Source organism: Ylistrum balloti, unplaced genomic scaffold, assembly GCF_031769215.1.
Source record: "Ylistrum balloti isolate Yb309-2 unplaced genomic scaffold, AGI_CSIRO_Ybal_v1 Utg371158, whole genome shotgun sequence".
Taxonomy (NCBI): domain Eukaryota; kingdom Metazoa; phylum Mollusca; class Bivalvia; order Pectinida; family Pectinidae; genus Ylistrum; species Ylistrum balloti.
In genome coordinates this window covers 97,413-114,380 of record NW_026782634.1, presented here as the reverse complement: position 1 = coordinate 114,380, position 16,968 = coordinate 97,413, and the positions used below count along the sequence as shown (strand labels likewise).

Below are 16,968 nucleotides of genomic sequence, written 5' to 3'. Positions count from 1 at the left end.
GGATATTTTCGTAACTATTTAAGAAAGTGTGAACGTCCTCCGTTACAAATATGTAATATGTCATCAACATGAAATCCCTTCTGACGTATATGATTTTAATTCATGCATTATGTCTACAATATTTATTATCTACATCTCTGGTAGAAATACAGTGCAATGTTTAACTAAGCAATTATACACCCCATCTTTATTCAAACATATCTTATGATGCCATGTCATGAACATCTTATGATTGATATTTTCTGTAACCCTCTCTTCAACAAAAAGAAGCCAGTGTATAGTAGTGGAAGGTTAGATATACTTGTCCTTTCTAGAGGTGTGATATTTACAGATAAGATCGGACGAAATGAACCCCTGTAAATAACGATGTGTATTGTGTCATTGGAATACAACATCGATTGATTCATAGAACTTGTTCTAGTAATACGTAACAATATTATTAAATAATCATATGAGTAAATCTACTTATAGATTGATTTTACTCACTGAAACGCTTCAGTGTTGAAAGCAACAATCTGCTTATTGAGTAGTGAAGGCTGAACCGGAAGTGTAATCAAGAAACGGAAGTGCTGTTACCGTTGGCTTTTATCCTGAGTTTTCAAATCACTATAAACTAGTTTCATTATTGTGAGGAGAAACATCTCGGTAACATAATAGTCTGGGTAATTCCGTGGCACGTACCGCTACTCGTGTAACATGTAAATGTCCATTACAAGCTTCCAAACTTTTGTATGTCTCCTACCACACAAAGATCTAAAGCTGCCGATCAGCCTACTTAGACACGATCAATATCCCCAAACCCAGATACCCGGTTTGTATTCGTGCCCATTTCCGGAACTGCCGTTTCCCTCTTTTACATTACCGGAAGTTGCTTCTGCGTGTTTTCCTTTAACAGGAAGGTTTCGCCATAATTTCAGGATATTTGCTTCTGTATAGAACACTTAAAGAATCTGGCATCGTCGATGGTAGTTCCATGGATCAAAGACCGTCTAGTTTAGATATAAAGGACGTTTTTGTAGTAGTGACCATTATTGAAAATATTGCCATGATTAAAAATAAAATGTCATGTACGAAATCAACATAAAAGGCTGTGATGTATGTTGGACAGAGAAAGTGGTGTTTTGTTGGCGAAGCTACTTGATTTATAATGCTTTAGTGGGAGACTTATAAGATGGTTATCAGTGTTTATGGGCTGTTTCTATAGTAGGGTAGTACCGAGTGACGCATAGATAATCTATATCGGGTATTTGTCGCCAATTCTCGTTGAGGCTTTACTGTGTGTTTGTGTCAAAAGCTGTCTCATTCATTCTAGAATAATGCAAAATTGATCAAAAGCTACTAATAATATTGGGTTCACTTTCTGACCGGAAGTGCTACAGTTGTAGGTTTGGCACGAAAACATTCCTATAAGTGACGCCTTTTTTCAACCTTTGAAAAATTTATTAGTGATCAAGTTTAAACAATGCTCTTTGACCCGTTTCATACTTTTCATGGAAAAATTAATAAATAAATAAATATAATTGCAGAGAAGTTTGGGTTATATTCTGTCAACATATAAACTATTCTAAAGCTTGTTCTCAGTGAAAATACTTCAAAATAGTAACATTTTAACAAAGAGGATTTGATGCTAAGTATAAGGAGGAAAATCTTATTTGTTCAATTAATCATAAAATCGAGAACCTAAAAATTACGACAGAACCAAAGAGAGGTAAAAATACGAAATACAAAAAGGACTCGAATAATGATAAACGGACGGAGACAAGCGAGATGTTCCGACAGGGCACGTATATTATATCCTGTAACATTTATGATACAATAACTTTCTCCATATGAAAATAATTCATATTTAGGTATATCGAAATGTTGTTGAAAGACCCAATACAGTATAAATTATAATATCATGTATATGTATCTTCAAACCTATCTATAATTAGCACCATTATACGTATCGCGGACTGTAGGTAGAATGGCGGAATTTTTATAAATGGTTTCCTGTTGATGTTCGTTGTCTGAGAGACTTTCACCAACTTGTTTCGCCAAATGAAGAATGAAATGAAGGATGTGCTCCTTTACGAAAATAGATCCGGTATTAAACTTCTCTCTGAAGATGATTTTTTGAAAGGCTTTATTTTACAGTAGATTAAACACATCCAATCAATATGTTTCCGCACTGCTTTTCTCGTTACAGCCAGAATATATGAATAACTGACTTTCTTTGTTATTTTTGCGGCAACATTTTAAAAAATGAATTTTCCTTTCTTCTTCCATAACCAAGTTCATGTATTATACTTGGTATTGAGAAAAAAATAATGTGCAAATGCAAATTTTTCATTTTCATTTTCATGGGCTATGAGCTTTAAACTGCATAGCAACAACAAAAATAAAAATGTTCCAAAACGACTTCAGACCTTTATCTAAACATCTTCTGGTATTAAACATTTAAAAAAGATTTGATGTTTCGATAGAAACATTTTCGAGGATGCTTTTCATGAGTAAGAAAAAAGGTGTCTGTCCCCATGTTTTCACGTTTGCAATTTTCACCCAAATAGCCAGTTTTCCAGATTAAGAAACCGACTGAAATATTTATTTTCGGGTCCCAAAAATCTGCGAAAGGTGATAATTCATGTAAAATTTAGTTGAAATTCAGAGTTATGCTCAAGACAAATACTTAGTAACCCGAAAACAAAAATCACATTTTTTTTTTTTGAAAAAAAGGATTGTAATTATAACTGTAGATAAAAACACAAAAGTTCAAGGTATCATGTTGGAATTAATTGTATATTTAATTATGTCTTACTTCCGGTCAAACGTCAAAGGAGTACATATTTAAGCACAAGCACGTAGTGGGCAAAACTAAAAGAAACTAAAAATTAATAAACCTGTAAAGATTATTTACTTAAGTGTCATACTTAATAGTTTGTTCTGGTAAAGGCGAATTCGGAGTTTTAATTATCATAAACAATTAAATAAGATATATGGGTTTAATAACATGTGCTTACTCAAAACCTGTCTTACTTGATAGAGTTATCATTATTTGGGTGAACTCGCCTCAAACGACATCCATTTTCATTCATTGAAACAAATGATTTCGTTTTTGAGGTTGATGTGGCGGAATTGTGGCCTTTTTGTTTGTTCCTTAGTTTATTTATTTTATTTGTTTTTCTTCTGGTTACATTTTATCGTCAAATATGACTAAACGTTTGAGTGATTGAAAAATACAGTCCGGTTCATTTGATTACAACCAGGTTCAACTTAACAAATATACATTTACTCAATCCTGTATTTTTTTCTACATAAAAACACATTCCTAGCTCTATGAACACAAACAATACCATGTTAATTATTTTTACGCACTGTTTACATTTTTCAGTGGAAGCTGGGAAGTCTTCTTTGAACTGTTATGAACCGGTCAGATGAGTTTATCTGATATAGGTTTTTGTCCAAATCGTTTCGTCAATACACGTATTGTACAACATAGTAATAGAGAGGAAACTGTATAGAACTGCGTGGTGTTGTCATGATTGTCATACAAGCACTGTAGGTAATATATAGGTATATACCTACCTCAGGTAAAAAATTACCCGATTATTTCTAATCAACACTCCTCCACTCTTGCACTTTTCGCTTCAGAAACATTTTTTTATTTATGTTAAAAATCAATACCAGATGCTTATTCAGAAAGGAACAGCTGATGATGAATGTTATAAAATATCACAAGTATTAACTATATAGAAGAAGGCAACGCTTTAGAGTAAACAGCTCTAAAACGCATCAAGGATACTACCGAGGGTTCAGCAACATGCCATGATAAAACGAGCACATTGACCTATTTGTTCTGTTTATTTTTGATATTTCTATATTTTCGTGAAGTATGACATTCTAAAAGTCAGTTATCAAAAAATTCTGACTTTTCATCAGAGCAGATTCATAACGAGCCTCACTTGATAGTAATACTCCCAGACATATAAATGAGACAGAATCTTTATGGATAGAACCGTTTTTTGTAGTTAATACCCGATTGTATATATAAAAACCGTACCAATACCTTTTCTCTTATTCTACTGTTACTTCGCATGAACAGGAAATCTACAACAGTGAATATTAGCAAATAGTAAGAGACGTTTCGACATGTTCCTGTAATGACAGCTGACGGCAGTATTGAGAATAGAATTGATAAAAGACAGTGACAAGCTTTTCAAGGTCAATTTCATGAAAACTTTGGGATAAATTTCTGGAAATCTTTTTTATTTTCCTCCGGTAATCTGACGTCGCTTCCATTTCGGCTTCTATAAAACCTGTAATTTGTAACTATTCGTTCACAGGAACGGGAGTTGATAGACAAAGCTTTACTTTAAACTGGTAGCAAAGCGATCAAGAGCGAAGTATGGGTAGACAGAACTGAAAGTTAAGTGAACGTCTGCTAATGGGCAGGAAGATCTATTATTGCACACGAACTGTAGACGGAAAGTTAACATTATAGTTTACAGCTAACTACATTAAATAGTTCCCCGTTTCTCATCCACACGACCCGATAACAATGCGCGCCGAATCACTCACCGGAAATGGCTAGCATTACTGTGACGCTACGCGGAATCCAGTCGGATGCTTAAATCGGAAACATCACTCACTAGAAACTGAACAATCGTGCCGGATCATTCAAAGTAACAAAAAATTATATTGTCCGAACGATATCGCTTCCAAATTGTTCCTATCAATTAAAACCGACGTTTTTAACATCCCTGCACATTTAGAAAGATCAATACATGATCGATTTTAGTCGGCACGTTATGTAGTATGTTATGGGGAATGCTCACTTCTAATGGCTAGCAATGTTCAGAACAAAGCTATCTAACAAAGCGTCACTCTGCCAGGAGTGTCAAGGTTTTGTTCCAACATCGTGACCATCGCTGAAACCATTAGTATCTATGCAGTTAGATTTTGATACGTTGTACATCATAATATATATTGTTTGTATCTCGGCTTAAATCTAAGGTGAAAAATGACATGTCCAACTGAGAGAGAGATACAGAGAATCAATACCGCAGTGATAAATAGCCTTTAATACAATTACCTCTATATAGTTATCCAATAATGATAAACTAGATTCCTCCAAAATTAAAATCTCCGGTAAATTCTTTGTGTTACATTCAATTAAAATGCATAGAAAATCATTCATGTTTTTGCTTTTGCCATTTAAACGAAAAACTAAAAAATGACATATTAATAAAGGAGTACTTGGAGACCACACAAAACGATAAACGATGAGAAATAACAAAACAACTTTCATTTTTATAAATTTTCAAAATTGTGATTTATGAGTATGATAAAGAGGTTTAACCTTCTGCTGTCTGATTGTGGGTCATGGGTCATGTGAATTCTGATTTTCCAAAATGGTTGTCACCGCCACGCGACAATGTCATCTTAACATTTGTTATCAATAATAACAGTGCCAACTTGTCCTTGCCGGTATTGGTACAGAAATGTTTGATTGAGTATTACACAAGAGAGGTCATTTTCATAAACATCGAACAAACAGAACAAAAATACATTGAAATATAGCGAGTGGTAGCAATAAAGAATATGTTATAAACATTGAATAAATTCAAAGATATCGAAATAAAACTAGTTTAAGCGCCAAAAAGAAGATATTTTTAAAGAGAAACTGTCAAAACGATACGGTTTTGCTGGGATATACAACACCTGCAGTTTGTAGGCATGTTTAGCGTTTTCGGAAGAGGAAAGCACCTTTCTTGAGTAATCTGAAAGCAAAGGTTCGTTTATACAACAGCGGGTTTTGTTTTGTTTTGTACGGTGTCACCTGCTGTTAGGATTTTGCATGCAGTTGAAGTTTTGTAGGTCAGTGTATAAATCGTTTTATTGTATCAAAGGGCACTAGAGTAGTTAGTCAGTACGATTCTTGGAAAGGTTTGTGTGACGTTTTAGTTCCTTTGTCGTCACAGCCTCTAAGACTACAAGTCCCCAATAGATAACATGTCACTGCAAGGGGTCGGTGTCAACAGCCAATACATATACTTAGAATCAGATATGTATTAGTACGGGTTTTTGTTACATCCGATGTGTTTTAACTGCAGACAGAGTTAGGCATGTAGGCATACTTTTTCGAGTGAGGCATATATTCGTATTTTTTCGAGTGAGGCATATCTTCGTACTTTTTTGAGTGAGGCATATATTCGTACTTTTTCGAGTGAGGCATATCGTCGTACTTTTTTGAGTGAGGCCTATCTTCGTACTTTTTCGAATGAGGCCTATCGCCGTACTTTTTTGAGTGAGGCATATCTTCGTACTTTTTTGAGTGAGGCATATCTTCGTACTTTTTTGAGTGAGGCATATCTTCGTACTTTTTTGAGTGAGGCATATCTTCGTACTTTTTCGAGTGAGGCATATCTTCGTCTTTTTTCGAGTGAGGCATATCTTCGTACTTTTTCGAGTGAGGCATATCGTCGTACTTTTTCGAGTGAGGCCTATCGTCGTACTTTTTCGAGTGAGGCATATCTTCGTACTTTTTTGAGTGAGGCATATCGTCGTACTTTTTTGAGTGAGGCCTATCGTCGTACTTTTTTGAGTGAGGCATATCGTCGTACTTTTTTGAGTGAGGCCTATCGTCGTACTTTTTTGAGTGAGGCATATATTCGTACTTTTTCGAGTGAGGCCTATCGCCGTACTTTTTCGAGTGAGGCCTATCGCCGTACTTTTTCGAGTGAGGCATATCGTCGTACTTTTTTGAGTGAGGCCTATCGTCGTACTTTTTTGAGTGAGGCTTATCTTCGTACTTTTTTGTGTGAGGCCTTTCTTCGTACTTTTTCGAGTGAGGCATATATTCGTACTTTTTCGAGTGAGGCCTATCGCCGTACTTTTTCGAGTGAGGCCTATCGTCGTACTTTTTTGAGTGAGGCTTATATTCGTACTTTTTTGAGTGAGGCATATCTTCGTACTTTTTTGAGTGAGGCATATATTCGTACTTTTTTGAGTGAGGCCTATCTTCGTACTTTTTTGAGTGAGGCCTATCTTCGTACTTTTTTGAGTGAGGCATATATTCGTACTTTTTTGAGTGAGGCATATCTTCGTACTTTTTTGAGTGAGGCCTATCTTCGTACTTTTTTGAGTGAGGCCTATCTTCGTACTTTTTCGAGTGAGGCATATCTTCGTACTTTTTTGAGTGAGGCATATGTTCGTACTTTTTCGAGTGAGGCATATCTTCGTACTTTTTTGAGTGAGGCATATCTTCGTACTTTTTTGAGTGAGGCATATCTTCGTCTTTTTTCGAGTGAGGCCTATCGCCGTACTTTTTCGAGTGAGGCATATATTCGTACTTTTTCGAGTGAGGCATATATTCGTACTTTTTTGAGTGAGGCCTATCGTCGTACTTTTTCGAGTGAGGCCTATCTTCGTACTTTTTTGTGTGAGGCCTTTCTTCGTACTTTTTCGAGTGAGGCATATATTCGTACTTTTTCGAGTGAGGCCTATCGTCGGACTTTTTCGAATGAGGCCTATCTTCGTCTTTTTTCGAGTGAGGCATATCTTCGTCTTTTTTCGAGTGAGGCATATCTTCGTACTTTTTTGAGTGAGGCCTTTCTTCGTACTTTTTCGAATGAGGCCTATCTTCGTCTTTTTTCGAGTGAGGCCTATCGCCGTACTTTTTTGAGTGAGGCCTTTCTTCGTACTTTTTTGAGTGAGGCTTATCTTCGTACTTTTTCGAGTGAGGCCTATCTTCGTACTTTTTCGAGTGAGGCCTATCTTCGTACTTTTTCGAGTGAGGCCTTTCTTCGTACTTTTTCGAGTGAGGCTTATCTTCGTACTTTTTCGCATAATTATCTTATCATGAATTTCAACAGCATTATACAATTTAGACTTTGGAAGCAAGTGGTAAAACCGAACTTGGTATTTAATTGATTTCAGTGTCAGACTTACAGTTAGGTCATAGCATTGCTTATTTTCAAACCACTTTTATACTTTTCCCAATATGAAATACATTTCTTTTTCCTATTATAATTTGTTTTAGTTTTAAAGATTTTATCATTCATGATTTCATGATATACATATATATATATAAACAACGGGCTATTAATTTAATATGTGAGGACACATACTGTGAATATGTATGTTATAGTGAGACAGAAACAGTGTTACTGATAAGAAGATTAAATATGATAGAGTCTACTTATTGATGGGATCACAGGGACATGGCATGTACTATAAATGGGATAGAAGGACATACAGACAGTACTATTACACTGAAATGTTAGCCTGGGACATGCCCCTGCACTTGGTCACATAACAAAAAACGGGATAAACAGCCTGTTTTTATCTACAAATCATTCAAGTCTTATGTAAAGCAAATATCAATTCTAGTCAGATTGTTTAACTGAGTTTGCCTTAACTTTGTTTTAGAGCTAACTATCTTCCTCTATTTGGAAAAAAAATATATTGTGTTTCCAAAATGGCACAGAGAAATAGAAGTTTGTAAAGACAAGGGAAAGCAACATCAAAAAATCCTTTCAGAAGAACAAGCATCTCCTGTTTCGTGGTCATGTCACGTTCTTTTGTGAGAACAAGGTCTACAACAACGAACCAACAAACCATCTAACAAAAATCAAACACGTCAGACACCGTAAAACTTCCCCATAATTTTTCATCAAACTGTACCTTTTGAAACCTTGTTTTACGACTTTGTCAGTCAAATGACCAATTCTTGCACGAAAATCGTGATAATGTGAACAGGCCCTTGAATATTGAATCAACTGCAAAAATACATAGGATTGGGATGCATTGAATGTTGCTAAACACAAACGGAAAATTGATGAAATTGGCGGAAAGCTGTCTATGTCGGTTTCGTTGTAGTGAAAGATCGAGATAAGCGGCTGATGTAGAAGAGTCTGTCGTGTCCTTGATTTCTGATTCTGGTGGAGGATGGGCGTGGTTAATAGATTTCTGAAATTGAAATTGAACGACTTTGCAAGGTCTTTGTGATCTGATTTGATATGCTTTGATAAATTTAACCTCGTAAGAAAAATCAGACAACAGAGGGGCGCATTTAGATCACATAGGTATGGCCAAAGTCTGCTGGAAATATTACCACCGAACCCGACGAATTTGACTAACATAGATTTATGTATCTAAAGTAAACTGAGGCTGATATCTAAATATATTCATGCTGTAGATTGTAGATTTCTGAGAGGTTCTTTCTTGTTTCGTAGATTGAATCGAGTTAAAAAAAAATCGCCATCTTGAAAATAATATTTACAGAGAGAACCATAGTCCCTTTTTTATTTGCTTAAAAACGAGCTTTCAAAAAATGTTTAGTATAACTGTCAAAATTTGTTAGTGTTCGTATCCATTCAGTTCTTACTTTTTTCGAATCTGAGTTCGTTTTGTACCTGTGTGTTGGACATATTCTCGTTGTTGTTGTCGATGAGGCACAAGATGCTTACCCTTACGAAACACCTGGTCTTATCCTCTTTTCAAGGGTCTCCACGTTTGTTCTCATTTCATCCAATCAGAATTGAATTAAGATTTTCTTGACATGTCGGTGTATTCTGTATTGTTCCTGTATCGTTGTTTATAGACCACAATTTGTCAACTATTACTGTTTGTTTATTTTAATGACATTAAATGTTATGAGAAGCATCCATATCGGACAGGAAGATAGCTGTTATAAATATCTGCTGATTGGATATGTAATATGTCTTCTTTAATAACATATATACCTGATATAAACATCGACCGTATTCAGTAATTTCAGATTGACACGATTTCTTATTCTAGTCTGACCATACCAACGATAGCTTTAACAATGTCGTTAATTGACCACAATACATATTAAATAGGCCTTGTGTTAGTATTGTTGTCTTGGTGATCGCTAGATCAGTGTGCCACCGATTGGTACTAATGATAAAGCGATCTTCCTACCTTACTACCCCAGAATAATTTGTTCTCTACAAGATCGCGTTTTTCTTCTACTTAAAAAATTTCTTATAGTATTAAAAAGTATAAGTAGTATTGAATGTGACTGAAATTTATTGGCACCGACAAAAATGATGAACGAAAATACTAAATTCTAAGAAAGAAACATCGGGAAGAACATGGTGGGACAATATGTATCACAATATGATGTCAAATGTCAAGGAGGTATGTTCGGGGAACGTGTCAGATATAGAGATGGAAATGTGAAGTCAAAGGAAGAGAGGGTGAGTTCGGGGATCGTGTCAGCAAAAGAGATGAAAATATGAAGTCAAATGTACTTTTTAGCACAACACTCTACCGGTACTTCCTTGAGTAACACTCTACATATACTTCCTAGTGTAGCACTCTACTTGTACTTCCTAGTGTAACACTCTACCTGTACTTCCTAGTGTAACACTCTACCGGTACTTCCTAGTGTAACACTCTACCGGTACTTCCTAGTGTAACACTCTACATATACTTCCTAGTGTAACACTCTACCTGTACTTCCTAGTGTAACACTCTACCTGTACTTCCTAGTGTAACACTCTACCGGTACTTCCTAGTGTAACACTCTACTTGTACTTTCTAGTGTAACACTCTACCTGTACTTCCTAGTGTAACACTCTACCTGTACTTCCTAGTGTAACACTCTACCGGTACTTCCTAGTGTAACACTCTACCTGTACTTCCTAGTGTAACACTCTACCTGTACTTCCTAGTGTAACACTCTACCTGTACTTCCTAGTGTAACACTCTACCGGTACTTCCTAGTGTAACACTCTACCGGTACTTCCTAGTGTAACACTGCCGATACTTCCTAGTGTAACACTCTACCGGTACTTCCTAGTGTAACACTGCCGATACTTCCTAGTGTAACACTCTACCGGTAACACTCCTAGTGTTGTACTTCCTACACTCTACCGGTACTCTAGGTACTTCCTGTAACACTCTACCTGTACTTCACTAGTGTAACACTCTCCTAGTGTAACACTCTACCTGTACTTCCTAGTGTAACACTCTACCGTACTTCCTAGTGTAACACTCTACTTCCTAGGTACTTCTAGTGTAACACTAGTGTAACACTCCTAGTGTAACACTCTACTTGTACTTTCTAGTGTAACACTCTACTTGTACTTCCTAGTGTAACACTCTACCGGTACTTCCTAGTGTAACACTCTACCGGTACTTCTAGTGTAACACTCTACCTGTACTTCCTAGTGTAACACTACTACCTTTCTAGTGTACACTTACCTGTACTTCCTAGTGTAACACTCTACCGGTACTTCCTAGTGTAACACTGCCGGTACTTCCTAGTGTAACACTCTACCGGTACAATCTAGTGTAACACTCTACCTGTACTTCCTAGTGTAACACTCTACCTGTACTTCCTAGTGTAACACTCTACCTGTACTTCCTAGTGTAGCACTCTACTTGTACTTCCTAGTGTAGCACTCTACTTGTACTTCCTAGTGTAACACTCTACCTGTACTTCCTAGTGTAACACTCTACCGGAAGAGAGGGTGTGTAACACTCTACCTGTACTTCCTAGTGTAACACTCTACCGTGTAACACTCTACCTGTACTTCCTAGTGTAACACTCTACCTGTACTTCCTAGTGTAGCACTCTACCTGTACTTCCTAGTGTAACACTCTACCTGTACTTCCTAGTGTAACACTCTACCGGTACTTCCTAGTGTAACACTCTACCTGTACTTCCTAGTGTAACACTCTACCGTGTACTTAGTGTAACACTACCGTACTTCCTAGTGTAACACTTGTACTTTCTAGGTACACTCTACTTGTACTTCCTAGTGTAACACTCTACCGGTACTTCCTAGTGTAACACTGCCGATACTTCCTAGTGTAACACTCTACCGGTACTTCCTAGTGTAACACTCTACCGGTACTTCCTAGTGTAACACTCTACCTGTACTTCCTAGTGTAACACTCTACCTGTACTTCCTAGTGTAACACTCTACCGGTACTTCCTAGTGTAACACTCTACCGGTACTTCCTAGTGTAACACTCTACTTGTACTTTCTAGTGTAACACTCTACCTGTACTTCCTAGTGTAACACTCTACCTGTACTTCCTAGTGTAACACTCTACCTGTACTTCCTAGTGTAACACTCTACCGGTACTTTCTAGTGTAACACTCTACCGGTACTTTTTAGTTTTTAGTGTAATACTCTACCGGTACAATCTAGTGTAACACTCTACCGATACTTCCTAGTGTAACACTCTACTTGTACTTTCTAGTGTAACACTCTACTTGTACTTCCTAGTGTAACACTCTACCTGTACTTCCTAGTGTAACACTCTACCTGTACTTCCTAGTGTAACACTCTACCTGTACTTCCTAGTGTAACACTCTACCGGTACTTCCTAGTGTAACACTCTACCGGTACTTCCTAGTGTAACACTGCCGATACTTCCTAGTGTAACACTCTACCGGTACTTCCTAGTGTAACACTCTACCGGTACTTTCTAGTGTAACACTCTACTTGTACTTTCTAGTGTAACACTCTACCGATACTTCCTAGTGTAACACTCTACTTGTACTTTCTAGTGTAACACTCTACCGGTACTTCCTAGTGTAACACTCTACTTGTACTTTCTAGTGTAATACTCTACCGGTTCTTTCTAGCTTAACATAAGAAAAGGATGTCATGACCGATATAAATGAATATGTTGAAATGTTTGTAATGTAAGATATCGTTTTGGTGAATGCCCGATGAATATCCATATGTATTGCATCTTTCGTATAGCAATATGCCCTTATTTCAATGAAAAATGTAAGAAGTTCTGTTTATTGGTGTGTGGGCATATATGTATTTTCCGCTCCTTTCTATCCGTTATTGAAAATGGTTTTGCGTAAATTGTATTAAAAAACTAAACCAGATTTTTTACGCCTGTGGCGGTATTAAAGAATTCTGGCTATTTGTGCTGCCAATTATATTCTGTAATTGTTAGTGATATTTTGTCCCCTCAGGAAACAGGAGAAAAAATTGGATGATTGTGTAGAGGTTTTTTACCCAATCATTTAACATGGTGTCGTTCGTTACCCAGACTCGGTGACAGTGGAAATCTACACTGTAGGGTTTCGTTTGTTTGAAATATCCGCAAGGGTATTTTTGTTTATCATTATATTCCTGTTTTAATGAGCTATCAAAATTCTAGCTGCCTAATTGAGTTTTAGTTTATGTTTTCGTTTCTAAGAGGATCTGATCGAATTTGCTATGATATTGGTATTATTTTATTGTTTTGTTACAAAATACAAATATCGGACATTGTCTTTCCTTTGACGTGAGTCAGTGCTGCATGTAGGCACACATCAGATCTATCAAACCAGCGAAAGAAACATAGCGTCCCTGTCAAGTAATGGCAGTTGTCCTTCACGCCATTCTAGTTTGTTCCAGTAAAAGCCATAGTAAAGCGATATTTACAGTACATATTTAGGGTAGGATAAACGGTACAATTACGGGGTGCTTGACTTATGTTGTACATTCATAAGTGTTTAACGTAAATGGCTTTACATATACAGACTTCATGTAGGCAGTTCATGTATGTAACACAACAATCATATGAATGTAAAAACATATGACAACCAATTTACATACTTACATTTTGCATTCAAATTGTCTATTTTGATAATCTTCTTCCTACATAAACAATAACGCTGATAAGCCTGTCTTGAAACAACTTTTTCAGGGGGAAGCGATAACATACAACAAAAAATATAGCTCAACGGTTATACTAAAATCAATCACTTTTTCTGAATTTAATCACGAAAATATCTAATGTTTTTACGACATGTCATAAAATAGATACAACTTCGATTAAAGGTATAGAATTGTTACTAGTTGTAGTTATGAGGAGGTTTTACAGTCAACATAGTGATCTCATTATGAAATATTCTGTATCGTTGTGCGATATGAAGCTGGACGTATTTGATGCTCGTTAGTTTTCGTGTTGGTTCCGTTTTTATACCCAGTTCTCACTTGAGAACGTGACATTATTTATTTTAGTTGATCAAAAGACGCTTACACTTCCGGAACACAGAAGACTTCGTGTAAAACTTTCTCAGGTTTAGCTTTGCCCTAGTTTTATTAAGTTTGGATTATGATTATGTTGACGTGTTGTTATTTTTTAGTCACTAGTAGATCTGTGGACCAGATACAGCAGCAGGCCATGGAAAATCTATGCACATATCAAACGTTAATAATGAACAAAGAAAATGTGTCCAGGTTGTAAAAAATGTATATGTTGATTACAGAATACCTACTGGGTTAGATTACATATACATTTTTGTACATTCTTAAAACATAGTCTTCTTTAGATTAAGTAATAATGTTGAAAATAAAACAGAATTAAAAAAAAATGTTTATACCACTGAGAAAACTTTAGGAAAGCTATATGAAATTACATGTGATGGAATCACATAGGTCTGAATAGTGGTTCGGTTGTATGACATTATTTATGACGTAAGACCAAGAAGACATGGCGTGTGCCATCGATGAAGTGAAAGAACCATATACCTCGACTAATTCTTCTTAAACTTCTTTTTCAGTGGTCTCCGTGAAAATCTTGTTGTGATCTTATTTTCCTTTCATTGGTCCAGAATTTATGAATGATTCGGTTAAATGACAATTAAAACGTCATGACTTTTTTATTCATTTTTTTATTCATACAATATGTACATGTCTCGTTTTGAAAATAACAACGATTCTCCAACAAAAAAGATTTTTATAAATAAAACGTTCTGCAAATATATACAGAAAGGAATGTGGTAATAGTTTGCCATAAATAACAAGTAATGTCATTGTAACTAACGTTTTACGAGTAAAACGATCCCATGTGTGTCGGCAAATGTCCTGCGTGTGGTGACATCACATGATTTGAAATGTAAGGTGAGATATTATTGGTTGTCGTTGGCCAATAAGGATTTGTGGCCGCAAATAAGCTGGGGGTGGTCGGTGCTGGCATTGACGCATGCGCAGGTAGGTAGTTGAGCCTAGATGACGGATATCCGGACATAAGCATGTCCTGTTGGTACCTGTAAGCTGTGTCCGGGGCAGTTGGTTGGATTGCTTGTTGCAGGCCCACAAAGTCAAATTTGTATGCATACCTTTTACCGTGAACTTTTGTCATAATGTTTTTGTCATAGTAGTATCTGAGTGCGCGACTAAGTTTGTCGTAGTTCATGTTAGGTTTGCTTTTTCTCTCACCCCAGCGTCTGGCCACTTCGTCTGGGTCGACCAGCTTGAACTCCCCATTGTTTCCCTCCCATGCTATACAGCCCGCGTTACGTCGGTCTGAGAGGAGTTCTAGTAGGAACTGCCAAAGCTGAATCTGACCACTCCCTGTTAATCAACAAGATATGAAACATGTGTATTGTTTTCCAAGACGGCACTGCACAACACAAGTTTTTTTATATAGAAAAAATAATTTTAAGGGAGGCCTCAAAGACCGGATGCCATTTCTATCGTAATTTTTATGTTTTCGCCTGTTTACATTCAAACGTGTTTGTAAGATTAAGGCTGAATGCTTTCTTAGAAAAATCTATTATCTTCTATATGATAAAAAACGTTATTCATTGCGTTTTATCGCCTTGATGTAAGCATTTTGAAATAACTTGCACATTGGACTATTGATCTTCACAGAGATAAGACTAATTAATAGTTATCATTTGACCTGTGTGTAACCCTGTATTCCACTTATCATTCATTGCCTTTATATAAACACGTTTTGTCACATCGTTTTTTAATCAAAGTGATGTAAAACGTTTTAAATAGCTGACTTTCTAGTAAAGTGATATCCTATTGCCATGTAAGCTCATGGCTACCTCAGCATTATATCAGGAAAATTGAAAAGCTTCACTTAATATATACAGTAAATCGGTGTCATTTCTACTTACCGGAGCTTGACAGACGACTTGAAATCGGACCGTAGAGCTGATATGGATCTGTAACTGAACGAAAATAGAAAAGTCATATTCCGACATAATCATACATAAGTCAGTTTCTATTGATCAACCATTGTTGGAAACTCTTAATGCCTGAAATAAAAAAGATTCTGTGAAATTCAACCCCCGTTTAATTCGATAACCAGAATACTGGAGAGCAGTATTAGAAAATTGAAAAGGAATATCGAACGACAATTGATAAAATCCATTTTATATGAATTGTGACTTCTGCCTTGTAGCAGAATCTCGTGATTTAACAGAAGAAACGAACAGCATACTACGGAAAGGGCAAGACGAGATGGTGACCTATTAGGTATCAAACCCACTTACAATTCAAGAGGTCACAGAATTAGAGACAAAGATTACTAAGAAGATGTCAGCATTGGTTCAATAAGAAATGGGGAGCTAATTTTCTACACCAGATGATAAAGAAACTCGCATTTTCCAACTCATTTAAACAGGAATCGGCCCGCGGGACGTAACCGGTAGCTACAGTCGCTTTCCTCTCCTTGAAAAGTCGTTAGGAGATTCACCCAGGCGACTAAATATCAATTTCTTTATCAACCTCCGTAGATACAGACAATTTGATAATAGAAAACAATTTATACAACCTTCTCGCCGACTTGTGGTTTTGTTCCACAAGACAAAGTCTACATTCAATAATATCCTGTAAATTACCGCCCTAATCAGATGGTCTCCTCCCTGGGGACATTTAGGGGCTTGGGCGGTGATCGAAGTAATTACCACTGCAACTAGGGGAGGGGCCGGCGGGTGTACCAGACAACACACACAGAAATTCTTTTGTTAAAAAAATTACAGCAGCAATGGCGGAAAGCTTGACCATGGCATGTTTACGACATTCATTCATGGTGACAGAAAGTGAAAAAAAAGAATGACTTGTAGAATTGACCTTTATTATGTCTATTATGACAACACAGACGCAGTGTTGTTGTAACGAATTAGAAACCTCTGGTCATAGTACCCAGCTATGTAGACACGTGTGGTACGAGAAAATGGACGTCTGCAGGACTCGTACCATC

The 16,968-nt window shown here is 36.6% G+C and overlaps 2 protein-coding genes across 2 annotated transcripts in view; both read right to left on the bottom strand.

Moving 5' to 3' along the window:
- Positions 1-6,082: 6,082 nt before the first annotated feature.
- On the bottom strand, positions 6,083-9,410 carry LOC132561162 (putative uncharacterized protein DDB_G0291608). Its single transcript, XM_060225890.1, has 2 exons — positions 9,368-9,410; positions 6,083-7,833 (listed from the first exon to the last, which is right to left on the bottom strand). The coding sequence occupies exons 1-2, from the start codon at positions 9,408-9,410 to the stop codon at positions 6,083-6,085; spliced, it is 1,794 nt and encodes a 597-aa protein (XP_060081873.1).
- Positions 9,411-14,665: 5,255 nt separating this feature from the next.
- The window catches only part of LOC132561160 (retroviral integration site protein Fli-1 homolog), a 38,831-nt gene continuing 36,528 nt past the window's right edge, over positions 14,666-16,968 (bottom strand). Inside the window, exons 6-7 of the mRNA XM_060225888.1 lie at positions 15,881-15,934; positions 14,666-15,326 (exon numbers count right to left, since the gene is read on the bottom strand). Of these exons, the coding sequence (XP_060081871.1) occupies positions 14,800-15,326; positions 15,881-15,934 (581 nt within the window). The 3' untranslated portion in view covers positions 14,666-14,799. The remainder of the gene's footprint in view (positions 15,327-15,880; positions 15,935-16,968) is intronic.

Excerpts from the sequence above, each read along its gene's own strand:
- LOC132561162 (XM_060225890.1), bottom strand. The coding sequence starts at position 9,410 with ATGTCCAACACACAGGTACAAAACGAACTCAGATTCGAAAAAA. Across the intron at positions 7,834-9,367 it reads CGAACTCAGATTCGAAAAAA|ATAATTATGCGAAAAAGTAC; the intron begins GTAAGAACTGAA and ends ATTCATGATAAG.